We start from the raw sequence: 15,251 nt of genomic DNA, 5'->3' as shown, positions 1-15,251 counted from the left end.
TTCATTGACAGTCCTCCCAGGCAGCAAGCAGACCTACTGCCTGGGTATGTAGACTCTCAGATCTTACCCTGTCTTGTCTTCCAGGCTCTGTGGCTACCCTCCTTTTTATGATGAAAATGATTCCAAACTCTTCGAACAGATCCTCAAGGCAGAATATGAGTTTGACTCCCCCTACTGGGATGATATCTCCGACTCAGGTAGGTCATCCCTGGGGGCTCTGGGACTCACAGTGAATCTCAGTCTACTATGAAAAATGTATATACCACTATCTTAGTGCTTAGGCAGCAAACATGAATTTCTCACAGTTCAGGAAGCTGGAAGTACAAGCTCAGGGCCACCAGCACTGCTGCTGTCAGGGAGGGCCCACCTTCTCATTCTCAGATGGCTGCCTTCCTGCTGAGTCCTCACATGGCGAGAGGCAGAACAGACTCTCCAGGGTCTCTTTTATGAGGACAGTGATCTCCTTCAAAAGAGCTCTGCCTCACAACCTAATCACCTCCTAAGGCTGCTGTTTTGGGATTTAGGATTTCAACCTAAGAGTTGTGGATGTGCAAACACCAGTTGATGATGGCTTTTGCAGAAGCTTCCTGAGCTCGGCATGGAGGACTGGCTTGGATATTTGACCTGAGCCTGGCCAGGGAGCGATAGGAACTTGCCCTTCCACATCGCCAGCCACACTCCAGTCTGGGAGTAAAACATCATTAGCTAACAGTTACCGAGCACCTGCTGTGTGCGGTCCTGGAAGCCTGTGCATGCGCCACTCTGCCCAGTGCTCAGGACGGCCTACACAGTGGCGTTAGTGTTGCTCCCTTTTGACACATGAGGAAACTGAGTCTCAGTCACTGGACTAGAACCGCGCAGCTAGGATGTGCAGAGCTGGGAGTAGGACTCCAGCTCTCAGTCCAGACTCAGTCCTCACAGCCAGGATGCCATGCTGAGATTTTACCAGGACAGTTATCATCCTTCCTGAGTGGAAAAAGAGCAACACCAAGGCCCTGGATATGGGAAGGCCTCTGGGTCTTTGTGCCTTTACCTGGGCCTCCATTCCACCCAACTGCTCAGGGAGAGTAGTAACAGGGTAAGGAGAAGTGATGAATGAACCATACCTCCCAGTCTCCAATGCACTAACAAGAGGCAGCATTGTATTATTTACATCATTTCCTCCTCCCCAGAAATACCCTGCCATCTCCCGAAGTCCTCCAAAGCCCAGGCTTGAATATATTCTATACGACTCATAGAGAGGAGCTCTGGGGAGATGTGCCTCTGAGCTCAGAAAGGTGCAGCTTGTCCACAGCAGCCCATTTCTGTGGGGAGTGGGCTGCCAGACCCCGACATATGACGCGTTTTGAGCTAGCACCAGGTATCTCCTGGCTGTTCTGTGACCCTGTCCCTCATTTTCCTGATGTCCTGCTTCTGGCCCACCATGTCCTGCCATGCACTCTTCGTTCCCCTGGTGGCATCTCGCAGCAGTACTCTTTCTAGTCCCTTCCTCAATGGTATAGTAGGGTCTGTGGAGAGTCATTTTCATCATCTTAGTGGTACATGATGCTCCTGAGGACACACTGCATCTCAAGCTACAAACTGACTCTTCCCTTGTACCTTTTTGAACAGCAAAAGACTTTATCCGGAATCTGATGGAGAAAGACCCAAATAAAAGATACACCTGTGAGCAGGCAGCTCGGCATCCATGGTAAGAAAAGCTGCCCCTGTGAAGGCCGTGTCAGCATGTGCCCCCTTGTACATTTCCTGCTGGTTCTTCTCACCTATGAAGTATGCCCAAGTATTAGTTTTCTCTCCTTCTGGCCAGGGCTTTCTCCTGCAGCCAACACTGGAGCTGTCTTGTGCTGTAGGGCACAGTCTTCTGAATGCACTCATGTGACATGAAGTGTGCAGGTTTTCAGTTGGCAGAAAGTTTTTGAGGAGCATCTTTATTAAAGCTAATCTCCCAATGAGACATTAAGATTCAGAGTGTTATTCCCTGAGTTTATTACTTGGTAGTTAAATAAAGTATTTTCTATTTTCAGATGTTTTTCCAATTAAAGTTTCTCCAAAGGGGCCAGCGGGATAGCTCAGCTGTCTCAAATGCCTGCTTGGGCAAACTCAGGCCCTGGGGACCGTGGTTCTATCCTCCGTACAAAATGCTGCACCAGCCCCGCCCGTAAGGTGGGCTGAGCCTGCCAAAAAAAAAAAAAGTTTCTTCCAGTCTAACCATAGGCTTAGGACCGTTTCAAATTTATGTCACTCACCAAAGTTGAGTCAGACTTTCCTGGTAACTAGCTGTGATCCTGAATTTATACCTTACTTTGCTGAGTCCTAATTTTCTAATCATTGAATGAGAATGACCTTCCTAGTTCATTGAATGGATATGAAAAATAATAGAGATAATGCAGGTAAGGGATTCATACAATGTCTAGTGCAGTTAGTTGTAGCTGTTATTAAATTTCCATCAACATCCATTTTGAAATAAATGCAATAGTAACAATCCAATGAGTTAGGAACTGTAACAAAGTGCCTGAGATAATCAACTTTCAAACAGGAAAGGCTTCTGTAGGCTCATAGTTTCAGAGGTTTCAGTTTATGTTCAGTTGGCCCTGTTGTTTAAGCCTGTGATGAGGTGGCACAGCATGGCAGGGAATATGTGGTTTAACAACCTACTCACTTTATGGTGGGCAGGAGGTGGGAGAAAAATAAACTGATATCCCACAGTTCAATTTGCTGGCACCCAAGACTTCCTTGAGGCTCTTCCTTTTAAAGTTTCTATTGCCTTCTAATAGCTCCAAGCTGGGGACTAAGATGTTAACACATGGGCCCTGGGGGAAGTTAAGATCCAAAAGGTAGCACACAACAAGAGGAAAATAGGAACTGGGGTTACTTCTCAGTGGTATAGTACTTGCATCACGTTAAGGGTCTGGCTTCAATCTCCAGTGCTGAGAAGGGAAGGAGGGAAAAAAATGAGTTCAGGAAGAAGTACCCCTAAAGAACCTTACGGAGCACTGTGCAGCCCACCATCCTCCATAGGATTTCCTTCAGGGTCTCCAGTGCTGGCAGCCTTCCAAGGCCACCTACCCAGGGGTGGTGTCACACTATTTTAATTCACCTGCTGTGAGGTATTGTACCTTCATTGTAGACAACTCAAATAACTTAGCTAACACTATACAACTAGCTCATGGTAAAGCCGGGAATCCTGCCCAAACTATCTTGCTCTACAATGATACTTTTCCTTGCCATTGCTTGCAAGAAAGGAAAAGGAGAGGAAGGGATTTTCTGAAAAGCTTGTTCTGATTGTGTATCATCTTGATATTTTTTAGCAAGTCATTTTGGACAGCAGGTCCAAGTATATGATGATCAGATTGTAGATTTTTACTTCATGCCCACAGCCTTTAAACCTGTAAGACTTTCAGTATTTTGGAGGAAAGACCTCAAAAAGGAGGGCAATAATTTGCCTCCTAGTGCTTATTAACACTATACAGAGGGCTGAGAAGAAGGATGATTAAGTCCTGGTCTCTCCTTTATCTACCATTTTTGAAAATCCAGATCCCAGTCTCTGTGGGTTCTGGGAGAGGGCAGGATAGCCCTGCAGAGTGTGATGTCTGCTCAGTATCGACCCAGAGGAGGGCTTGCACCAGCCAGCAGCAGAGGGAGCTCTAGGCAGTTGAGCAGTCTGGGAAATTTAGCAACTTAGTAAGACTGTCTCAAAATAAGAAATGAATAAAGGGTTTGTAATACAGCTTCATGCAAAAGCCCTAGGTTCAATCCCCAATACCACGAAAACAAAGCAAAACAAAACAACCTAAAGCAAGGAGAGAGATCTTTGATGATCAGTGAATAGAGAAACAGCCAGACGGGCTGCAAAAGGTGTGATTATGTAAATTCCATCTACACAGAAAGTAAGGGCTTAACCCAGAGAGGCAGGGTGATGTAGGAGGTGTATTTATCTGTAGATTTCTGAATCTGTTTAATGATTCATAAAGAAAGTTTTCTGTGTCCATGATATTGGTCAACTCCTGGGAGTTTGGATGACAAAATGCCTTCTGTATTGAGGCCCCACAGCTCCAATTTTGCTGCTGAATACTGCTCCACTTAGTACCAGCCCCACTATTGGTGGAAACCTCCTGGCCTGTCCAATGCAAGAACTGCTGTTGTGATCATGGCTGCCCACTGGAGGAGGACTGTGTCCTGTCACTATGGCCCAAGGTGGCTGTAGCCCTCAGCCCTCAGCCACTCTTAAGACTACCTGACAGGAAACCCAAGGCCACCTGCTGCCCAGCATGACTGACTCAGCTGCAGCCAGCCCACGGCTATTTAAAAGGAGCCAGAAACATTCCTCACATAGCTCAGGGTTGCATTTTCCTTACATCTCAGCCCACCATTACCCATAGCCAAGGCATGGGAAACGGAGTCCAGGCACCAGGCCCGGGTTCAAGGTGCCGGAGACCATGCTGCTGACAGGCAGGTAGAACACGTGTCCTAGAATCACTGAACCCCCTCCCTGGCCTGTTCAGTTTGGAGCTGGGATGCAGCCATGCTCAGCCATAGGAATTCCATGCTTCCTACTGCGTGGCCCAGTTGTTTCCAAGAAAGAGCTGGCTGCTGACACATGGGAACTGGCATCCTTCCCTGACGATGCAGCTTTTAAAAACCATACAGAAGGAAGCACTCCCCTGGGCTCTCTAGGAGAAAAAGCTGGATAAAGATGTCTACAGTTGCCTGAATCTCCTCATTTCCCTGATGTGTGTCTGGGGAGAGGAGACAGTTGGCAATTGTTAGAACTGGAAACTGGTTCATTTTGGTTACCTGCTGGAAAGAGGGAGTACACTGGAGTGTGGGGGAGGGTGGTTGCTGGTAGTATCGATTCTATGTTTAGAATTATAGACTCTAAACATAGACCAGTCTGGCACAGACTCAGCATCTGGTCCCTCAACCATGGTTGTAATTCTCAAGTGAAAGAAAGGTCATGATTTCTTGTTTGAATGATGCCTGAGTTTATTTCCTTCCATTGCCCAAAGCAACTGAAAGCCACAGTCTGTGACATCTAGATTAGCAACTTCCAGGCCAGTCGTGGTGTAAGAGGTAACAGATTCTTTCCTCTACAAGTACTTTCCAGCCAGGTAGTGTGGTCTGTGATTTTGGCCCCAGATACCTACCTAGCATTGTGTGAAGTGGGAATGGAAAACGGAGAAAAGGCCAGGATAGACTGAGAGCAGAGCATGGCTTCTTCTGACAGGGCAGGCCAAGTGGTTGGATTCAGGGAAGGAGGACACTGAATCCAACCACTTCTCTCTGTGGGAGAGAAGCGTAGACCACACGTGACTTTCAATGATTCCTAAGGTGAGAGTATAAGCAGAGAAAGAACAGGATGGGCCAAGATCAAAGGAAGGAGACAGCAGAGGGAGGTGGAATAGGGTGCAGGGTCTTGGGAGAGGAAGTGGTGAGCACACCTGAGTTCTTCCCTGCTCAAGAACAAGCAAAAGCTACAACAGGGATGTGGGGCTGGAGAGATAGCTTGGCTGTCTAAGCATCTTGGCAAGTCCAAGGTCCTGAGTTCAATCCCCAGTATCACACGCCGTGCTGGCTCCTGAACCCTGGGCATGCCTTGCTAGCCCCAGAACTGGGAGTGGTGGTGCACACCTGTAATCCCAGAGCAGAGGAGGCTGAGAGAGGAGGATCATTATGGGTCCAAGCCACATAGCGAGACCCTGTACCAGAGAAAGACAGAGCTCAGGACCATCAAGGACCAGCTCAACAGAGTAGATCCTGACTGCAGAAGTTCTGCGAACTTTCTTGGAAATGCAGAGGTAGAAGATGCAGGCAGCAGGGCTGAGCTGAGGCTGTAAGTCCTCTCAGAGGCCACAGAGAAGGTGTGGGCACAGGACTTATGGCACTGTTGTGTGGAATGTCACTGCAGAGCCCAGCTCAGGTGGGATGAGCAGAGGGAGCTGTGAGACCCTGGAGCAGAGCTCCTGGGGAGGGCCAAGAGCAGGAGGCCTGGGTACAAGGAAACCAGCAGCAGGCGTGAGCAGCGGAGGAGGTAGGAGAGCTGAGGGAGAGCACTGGGGCCTCAGACTAGTTAGTGCTGAACAGAGGGACTTGGGGAGGGGCAGGAAAGAGACAGCCCAGGCCGCCTTCTCATTGCAGGTTGTGGTAGTGTGGTGGTGCCTCACCAGAAAAGAAAAATAAGGCAGACTGTGAGGTACACTGGGAGGGCGGGGCAGGGCAAGGGGTGGGTGCAGAGTGCAGACCTGGAGTGGGACTATGAGGTGAGGGTGGCACGTGTGGATTTAGGGACAAGTCTGTCTCCCCTTCACTGGCCTCAGCCTCCCTGAGAACAAGAAGGTCTTCCCTGGAAACAGCTCAGGGATCACTGGCAGGCACCAAAGATGGCTCTTTGCTTTTGTTTCAGGATTGCTGGTGACACTGCCCTCAACAAAAACATTCATGAGTCTGTTAGCGCCCAGATCCGGAAGAACTTCGCAAAGAGCAAGTGGAGAGTAAGTCATGCGCTGACTAGTTTTCTGGTGATGGTACCCACTCTCCTGAAATTTGCCCTGTTCTATGAGCGTATCTATTTCTAAAGGTTACTGTCCTCTGAGAGTGGATAGAAACCCCTAGATCCTCACTAATGTCACTCATTTTAATTGATAGTGATTAAGTCATGGAAGGCATACCATGGTGTAAGAGGGATGAAGTGTGTGACTAAAGATGTCCCTTCTGTAACTCAGAGGCAGTGTCAGGCGGGCTCTTAACTCCTTCACTACCTGTTAATCACTATATACTCTTTCAGCTACTCTGTACTTCATTAAAACTCTGAATACTAAGCTTTTTTTTTTATGTATTTGGTACAAGGTCTCACTATGCAACTGAGACGCATAGTGATCTTCCTGTTTTCAGCCTCCCCGATGATGCTGGCATTATAGGCATGCACCGCCATGCCCATTCTTGGTGGCCAGCTCAGCAAGGGTGGTGCTGGTGCAGCATGCTGTGCCAGGGATTGAACCCTGGTCCCTGCACATGCCAAAGCAGGCACTTAGTCTGCTGAGTTATCTCACTGGCCCAGTAAGCTTTTATACTATTTTAAAAACCCAATCTGCCACATTCAACTATTATAATATTAATAAAGTAATAATATTAATTAAAGTAATAATGGAAAGGAGAGAGAAAACAGAAAGTTTGTGTTCATCAATATTTTCTGGTAAAAATTTGATAGATTTAAATGCAACACCTCTGTGTCCATCTACAGATGCCTAAACTCTACATTCTCATCTGTGTGGATAATGGAGAGCTAGCTGTCTGGCCACGAAAGCCAGCAGTGAGAGGCTGTACAGAAACAAAATTAATTCCCCTGACCTACTTTATTCATCAGGAATGCATGACTTAGGACAAAGTACCATTTATAAGAATGTAAATACTATTTTAAAAACCCAATCTGCCACATTCAACTATTATAATATCTTTTATTCAAAAGTTCTCTTAAATTATGGAGATGTTTCAAATTGCTTCTGTATTTTTATGGTATCAGAAGAAAACTTTTTAAATCTCCAAAATGCATTTCGATAGGGAGTGGGCTAAAACAAATTCACACCTCTTTGGAAGAAGGAGCAGTGTAGGTTGTTTTCCTAAAGTATTCTGAGAATGAAGACATGTACCAGGCTCAGGGTAAACAGAGAAATTAAAAGAAGCCATCAGAGTCTTTTCTAAGTCGCTGGATACTTTGTCTGGTTAATCTTTCTTTCGTTCTGCAATTTCAGCAAGCCTTTAATGCCACAGCCGTGGTGAGGCATATGAGAAGGCTACATCTCGGCAGCAGCCTGGACAGCTCCGGTGCAGGTGTCTCAAGCAGCCTCAGTCTGGCCAGCCAAAAAGACTGTGCGTATGTAGCACAACCTGAATCACTGGGTGGGCCTCTGGGGTCACGCTGGGCCGAGAGGAGGGAGTTCTCTCTCCTGGGCAGAGCACCTACTGTGTGCCAGACTCTTCCGGTGCACTATCCCATTTCATGCTTGTGACCACCCTGCACGTTTTAGTACAATCATTGGCTATTCATATTCCCTCAGTAATATCACTTCAATTTAGCAATGGCATATATATATATATATATATATATATATATATATATATATATATAGAGAGAGAGAGAGAGAGAGAGAGAGAGAGAGAGAGCCTTTCACTAAATTGATAAGTTGCCTAAGCAGGGCTTGAACTTATGATCCTCCTACCACAGCCTCCCAGAGGGCTAGGGTTAGAAGCATGTGCTACCGTGCCAGTACTTCATTGAATTTTTTTAGTCATATACCTGTGAAGCCCATCCTAGTAATTGATTAGATGGGTCCCCCCCCACCCCATCCCAGTGTACAGAGCTCTCTAGGGATGTACACATGCCATCAGAGCTGAATGGCTGCTACTGTGTCTCCATTGTGGCCTTCTCAGGTGACTTCTCTGCTTGATGAGGCATTAGTCCAGCTCAGGAGGAATTCTTGTAGGTTGAAGGACTACTGAGTTCATGCAGGAACAGGTGAATGACCTCATTTCAAGGTGCCCTCTATCAAAAAATGCTTCTTGCCAGGAGTACAGATTACACACCACTCATTCTGAAAATACTTCTTTCATGGAGCTTTTGCATAAGTGAACAGTTCTCATAATGACAATAGTACTACACTATGCCTAACCTAGTACCTAGGGCATAGTAAGTGCTCAATAAAAGGGCCTTCTGTATTACATAGGCTGAAACATATTTCCAGAGTATCTATACCAAAGAAAAGAGATGAGTTGGTTCTAAGAACAAAGCATCTGAAACACAATGCAAAGATTTTCCAGTGGGGAATACAAATGCAGTCTGGGGTCAAAGGTGTTGCTCAGCTAGAGTGTGAGACTGGTGTGCACAAGGCCTCGGGGTTGGATTTCAAGCTCTGCCAAAACAAATAAATTGAAATACATAAAAGCTTGCTCCCCCATAAGCCCCGCCCATTTAGCCCCTACAGTAGGGAGGGAGAGCATGGATCTTCTGGTGCTCTGAACCTGTGTATCCCCTCCTCCTGCAGGCCTGGCACCTTCCACGCTCTGTAGCTTCATTTCCTCTTCCTCGGGGGTCTCGGGAGTTGGAGCCGAGCGGAGACCTAGGCCCACTACTGTGACGACAGTGCACACTGGAAGCAAGTGACCAGCTGTGGAGGTGGGACCCAGGGGGCAGGTCCAGGGAAGGGGAGCCCCAGAGTCACCACGCTGGTGCCTCCAGTGAGACCCCACCCCTGCCTGCATGGTGCACCTTTCTGCATAGGACTGGAAGACAAGTTTTTTATGGCCATATTTTATACTACAGTTTTGAAGTGTTCATTTCTCACAAACTGTATGAACTCAAGGGGAGCTGAATTAATAGGATCTGGTGCTGTAAATATGAATCGTACAAAGCTCTGACTGAATGGACCTTCTTGCCCCCATCGTTCTGTCATTTCCACTCTTCTCAGCGTAGACAGCTATCTAGGGTGTATTTTTTTCATGACAAAAAAAAAAGGTTTGAACTGGATTATTTAAATTTTGGTAAATATTGTGCATTAGTGGTTTTTTCCTTTGAAGAAGTATGTCTTTTTGATCTGTATCTCAGTTATATGACCTATATCATTTGTGCTTCAATAGTATTTTTATGTTAACATTTAAGAGATTTTTTTTCCTCGAAGGAGAATTTAAAGGTATTTTTAAAAATTCTAATAAGAAGATCAAGAATCTGTCTCCCAGACCAAGAGTGAACTTTACTTCTGTTCCTGCCCCTTCTCTCGCCTTCTGGGGAGGGTCAGCTCTGAAGGAAGGCATCATGGTGGCCCCAGCGGCTGTGTTCTCTCCAGCTCAGGGTGGGGGGGTATGCAGAAAACCCTTTCCCTGGCTGCTTCAGCAAGCCACATGTCAACCATGGCAAAAGGAAGAATCCTGCTTCCCCAAGACCCACGGCTGAACTTCACAGCGAACCATACTCTGTGAAAGCAATAGCCACAAAGCCAGGATTCAAAGGGACAAGCTGCCGTCTGCGTTATGACCCTGCATGCAGCCCTCATTTCTCATGAGGGGTAATGGATGAAACTCTGATCTCAGCTATGCAGTTTTAAAATGAATCTCTTTCTGCTTTTTTTTAAAAAATACATTTCTAATCTTATATCTAAAATGGCCTCCAACACACACACACACACACACACACACACACACACACATATTGCTTCTGTACATTTTTACCCAGCCTTGAAGAAGAAACCCTTTTTCTGAGTGATAAGAAGAGGTGATCACCAAGGGAGCAGAACACTGGCCACTGCAGAAATGGCCTCAGACAGGCCCTGCTGTGTGCAAAGCCACTGTCACGGGCATCCAAAGCAAAAGCCTGTGGTGACAGGATCACCAAAGACCCCAGGCTGCTCAGCACTGAGGATTTTCCAGGATGTAGGACAGCTTCTAGTACTAAAATTGGGGCTGTCTCAGGAAAACCAGGCCACATGAAAACCACATGGAGGTTGGGTGTGCAGGACAGAGTGAGCGCAGCACACAACCCTGGGCTAACCCTGGGGCGGCTGTCCCGTAGAGTCGGGTGGTGGATCCCAGTGCTCCGCACACCCACTGGGCATGCTTGGGCCCAGCCACACACAGCTCTTACCCCACTGTGCTCCTGAGGTCCCTGCTGGTCCAGTGACTGACCTGGCTGCTGCACCCATGCCTCTGTCCTGCAGATGCGCAGGTGTGGACAGTCCTCTTGGGCAAGGCCTTGTCACTTCTGTGCTTTGCCTGTGTTTAGTGATGTTCCCCTGACCCTCCATGATGCACACACACACACACAGGCACAGCGCGCACACACAGAATGTTACCGAGCTCACAGCCCCATCCCTCATAACTAAGGACACCAGCATAGGAGGTGTAAGAATAGCGGGGAATACACGCATCTGCCACCTGTCCCCACCTGCCTCATAGGCAGAATCCTGCTGGGCTTCTGTCACACAAGTATCAGAGAATTTAAGCTATCACTCTTTCATATCTGCAAAAAGCCTGGAAAAGGCCTACAAAATGACAATAGGCCCAGTGAAGAAACAAGTGTCACCTACATTGGAGATACATCAACCTCTTTCTTCCCTTAAGGTAGACAGTGACATTAGTATTAAACGCATATTTGAGAAAACCAAGGCGTCCATCTATGCTCATGAGTATGTTGCTTACCAACTAGTGCCATGGGAACATTCACATTTATACAGTATAAAAAATAATAAATAAATAGAAGGCTACAGGGGTGATGGTTTGCCTGAATATGATACTTCTGGGGTGAATATGAGTTATTATCAGATCTTTGCACTGCATGGCCTATGTAGCCTTTTGCGGTTAGAAAACAGTGTTTAAGCCAAATTCTCTTACTGGCAATGGAAACAGTGTCTGGAGCTGACATGGAGCGTGAGTTATATGCATTGCACTTGCAAGTGTCTTGTGCCTAAACAGTGTAGAGCAAGGAAGAGTGCTCCCTGGGGGAGGTGCCCACCATGCCTGCTAGCCTTCAGGATGAAAGAAAAGGCTCCTTTCTCACAGCACTTGCTATTATTTATGTCTTGCTACAAAATGGGACAAGAACGCAGAATGGGCCTTTCCTTAAGACCTGATCAATGGGGGGGGGGGTGAGTTCTGGGCCACTGGGCTGATGCCAGATTCCACCAGTATTGATCAAGCATCTCCTCCATGCCCCCATTGTACAGCACCCTCTCAGGCATCTTTCCTTACCCCTCCTCCTCTCTTCATCTTCTCAGAGTAAGTGGGGGTTTCTTCCTCTTGTGGATGATAGAATGGGCTTTCCCTTGGCTGCCTGTCTGTTCCTCCCTTGCTCCCTGATCTTTAGTTCCTGAATTAGGCAGAAGAGCAGCTAGTATGCATCTGAAACAGTAGTGGGTGGCACCACACTCAGGCCCCTGTCACTCCTACCCAGGGGACCCTGCAGCTGGGCTCTTCCCTCCTCCCCACAGCCCTGCTTACCAGAAGCCACTGGCCTCGGGTTGGAGTGGGGCAAAGAAGGCTAGAGCTAAAAAGCACAGGGTGTGGTTAGGTGATAGGCACAAAACCCCAGAGGAAAGAGCGGTCCACCACTTCCCACAGTGCCTGGCCCCGTTGGAGAATAGAGAAGATGATCCACCTCTTCTTCATCTCTTGAAATAAAGAAGTGTGTAGCTAGGATGCAAAAAAAGAAAGAAAAAAAAAAGGTGGGTGTGGCTTAGGGTTTTTGACCTTGATCCTGTTGCTTCTAAAATTTTCATCTGGAGAAGAGGAACCAGCCCCTAGGACACAGGAGCTTATGAGCTTGAGAGGGTCCCCCATCTAACTTGCTCTTAACATAGTGTTCAGGGTCCTGGGCAGTCGGGCCTCTGGCTTCTTTCTGAAGACACTGTGGCTAAACAGACAAAACTTTGGCTTTTAGAAAACATTAGCTATGTGATAAAAGGAATTCAGTCCTAGACTCAGTTTACCTACCCAGCATTAACCTCATACTGTGCATTTGCACACATGCGTGCGCACACACACACACACACACACACACACACAGGTCCTGTATAGCCTGGATAAATTGTCAGTTGTGGAGGGAACTCCCCTTGAGAGCCAAGGCCAAGGAAGAAGGAGGAAGCCTTGTGAAAAAGAGGAGAGGAAGGACGTCCCCTTGTGAAACAGGATTCATCCCTGGTGGAATGACACTTAGCTTGATTGACCCAGTGGCGCTCACATTGTCTAAACATTTTTAAAGAGAAAGAAAAGGAGCTGGAGGTGTTTTAGAGCTCTGGACACCCTTGGCCCTGCTCAAATCCTGGATCAGAAGTGACCTCCTGGGAGAGCCACAGTGGAGCCTCTGAGGCAGAGCCAAGGACGGGGGCCCAGGCTGGGGCCTGCTTTAGCCTATGGCTCTCTGTCCTTTGTGTGATTCCCACACAGCTGCTGGTGGGGCTCCTTTGACAACAAGGAAGGAAGGCAAGGGCTGACACAGGGCAGCTCCTCCATGTTCCATGACAGAAGTCAGAGAGATGGTCTCCTGGTGTCCTGCTGGCAAGTGAAACAAAAGCCTTCCCCTTCGGCCAGCACATGAGCCCTTCGCATGTCCTGCTGTCTGCCTCTCACTCCACAGGATTTGCCTTGTCCTAAAACACATTCCAGACCAAGCACTGTTCATTTTGTTTCCAAAAGAAGAAAAATATGTACAGATGTATATGTAATCCACCACTTTTCTGTGGGGTACCGGGCCCTGTGTTGGGGCTGCAAGCACCCTTGACCCTTGTCAAAGGTGTTCCCATCCTTTGATTTTCAGAACTGAAAATGTCAAGACAAAAAGCTGAACTGGGAAAACAGTTTTGTAAAGGAGGGATTCACTTCCTGAAAGCTCTAAGGACATTTCTGTATGGATGAATTAGCTTGAAAACCTCAACTCTTGGGTGGCAGGAATATATATGTAAGGAAGAGGAGGAGAAAGATGAATGCCCACGCCCCCTCCAGGTCCCTTCTCAGCAGTCCCAGTGCATCCCAGTCTGCAGCTCCGGGCATGTGCACAGGAGCCAGCCCTGCTGCGAAGTCCACCTTGCATGCTGGCTACAGCCTGACCTGCCTCCTTCTCCAGAAGCGCCGATACCTCCTGAATCTTCCAGAAGGAATTCCCCCTTTCCAGATTTCCCTGCCACCTCCAGTGGGAGCAGCTAAGCTTGTGGCTGTGGGGGCTCCGCTTCTGCGAACCTAATGGCTGTGCATTTGGAAGCTGACTACCTAGCATGTGGCTGCCGAGTCTGGTTTTGTGGACAAAGCAAACTGGAATGGCTTTTCGGTGTCCATATCTTTCTACACCAAAGGGACAAACTGTGGCATTCGCCCTTTGTACTGAGGCTGCTTCTGCATTCACCTGTTTTTAACCTTTTTGTCTTTGGGGAACTCTTCATGTGGTCACTGTCATCTGATGATTTGCTGTACTATTTTACTTACAGGTGATTTTATTTTCTTATCAACAGGAAAAAAGAAAAGGAGAGAAAGTTTTGAGGCTTTCATTGTAGAGATAGCACTAGGGATGCAAAAGCCCCAAATACAAGTTAAATTGCTTCTCAAGGGAAAATCTTATTTTGGACAGACTAGGATTCCTGGCTCCCGACACACCCGCTGTTTTGGGAGGCAGGACCCTGGGGCAGGGCTGGCAGCCAGGCTGTGACAAGGAAGGAGACCAGGTCTGGTGTTTCTTCTGCAGCACTGAAGCCTGCTGCTCTCTTTCTGAGGCACCAGGCTGTTTGGGAGTGACATACAACACTGTGCAAATGTCCACAGACAAGCTTCAACATTGTAGCAGTGTCTTCATCTTGAAGTACAGGGCGGTATGTTTCAGAGAACATTTACCTTAGTCCCACACTCAGGTGAAAAGACATCAAAAGTACATTCTGCCCAGAATCAACATTGGAATATCTTCCAAATTGACTTTTGCAGCTATACATAGTCTTCTTGCCCTTCTTTCGACACTCACCCACTGTAAGCATGTTTCTAAGAGCTTACAATGTCAAATCCAGGAATGCCCTCATTCTACTATTACCAGGCTTGCAATTGGTTCTACTTTTCCATAAAAACATGCTTGTCCAAAAGAAGAGAAACTTTGCATTTATTCCATGCATGTAATAAACTCTGCAAGAAGTTTAAACCCCATAGGTTTGCAGCACTACAAAATTGTTCATGGGTCTATGTAGCAAATGATTCTCTGCCTTGACAATCATGTACACATATCAAAGTTTCTACCATGATGAGATTGATGAATTCTTGTTTTCCTCCAATAAAGACAATTAATCACCTTCAGATATGTGTGGTCTTTTTCCTTTGTAATGAGCAAGATATGGTGTCAGATCATAAGTCTTTCCTCCTCTCTGTGAGGTTTGGATTTGAAGGAAGATAGGACATCTTCAATCCCATAGTTTGCTTAATTGTTCTGGCCTTTGGGGACAGACACATTGATCCCATATCCTTCATCTGGCCCTGTTTAAAAAAGATTGAACTGAGAAACTGTGCTTAGTCCCATTTTCTTGCATACTTTATTATAAAACCTATGTTAAATCCCCAAAAGAGCACCCCAGTTACAGTCTTTTCATAACAGTGTGCATGTGTGAGTGTGTGTGTGTGCGCACGCACACATGCTCCATGCCAGGGACTTCAGGTGACCGAAGAAGTAGGGGCTGACTTCATGGCTGCACCCTGCCTGTGCCCTGTGCACCCTGGCTCAGGGAACAAAATGCTTGTTTTCTATC

General features: G+C 47.1%; 1 protein-coding gene across 3 annotated transcripts in view; it reads left to right on the top strand.

Moving 5' to 3' along the window:
• Nucleotides 1–11,298, top strand: part of Camk1d (calcium/calmodulin dependent protein kinase ID) — a 425,174-nt gene extending 413,876 nt beyond the window's left edge. The window contains exons 7-11 of one of the 3 annotated variants that reach the window (XM_004647773.2): nt 85–197; nt 1,612–1,690; nt 6,401–6,488; nt 7,746–7,863; nt 9,036–11,298. In XM_004647773.2, the coding sequence (XP_004647830.1) occupies nt 85–197; nt 1,612–1,690; nt 6,401–6,488; nt 7,746–7,863; nt 9,036–9,154 (517 nt within the window). In that variant the 3' untranslated portion in view covers nt 9,155–11,298. Of the gene's footprint in view, nt 1–84; nt 198–1,611; nt 1,691–6,400; nt 6,489–7,745; nt 7,868–9,035 lie in introns of all 3 variants that reach the window. The other 2 variants (XM_023708066.1, XM_023708067.1) reach the window with 2 other exon arrangements.
• The last annotated feature ends 3,953 nt before the right edge of the window (nt 11,299–15,251 follow it).

This window comes from Octodon degus, unplaced genomic scaffold (genome assembly GCF_000260255.1).
Source record: "Octodon degus isolate 3935 unplaced genomic scaffold, OctDeg1.0 scaffold00324, whole genome shotgun sequence".
Classification (NCBI taxonomy): domain Eukaryota; kingdom Metazoa; phylum Chordata; class Mammalia; order Rodentia; family Octodontidae; genus Octodon; species Octodon degus.
Note: the sequence above shows the minus strand (reverse complement) of the source record. Positions and strands in the feature narration are given on the sequence as shown.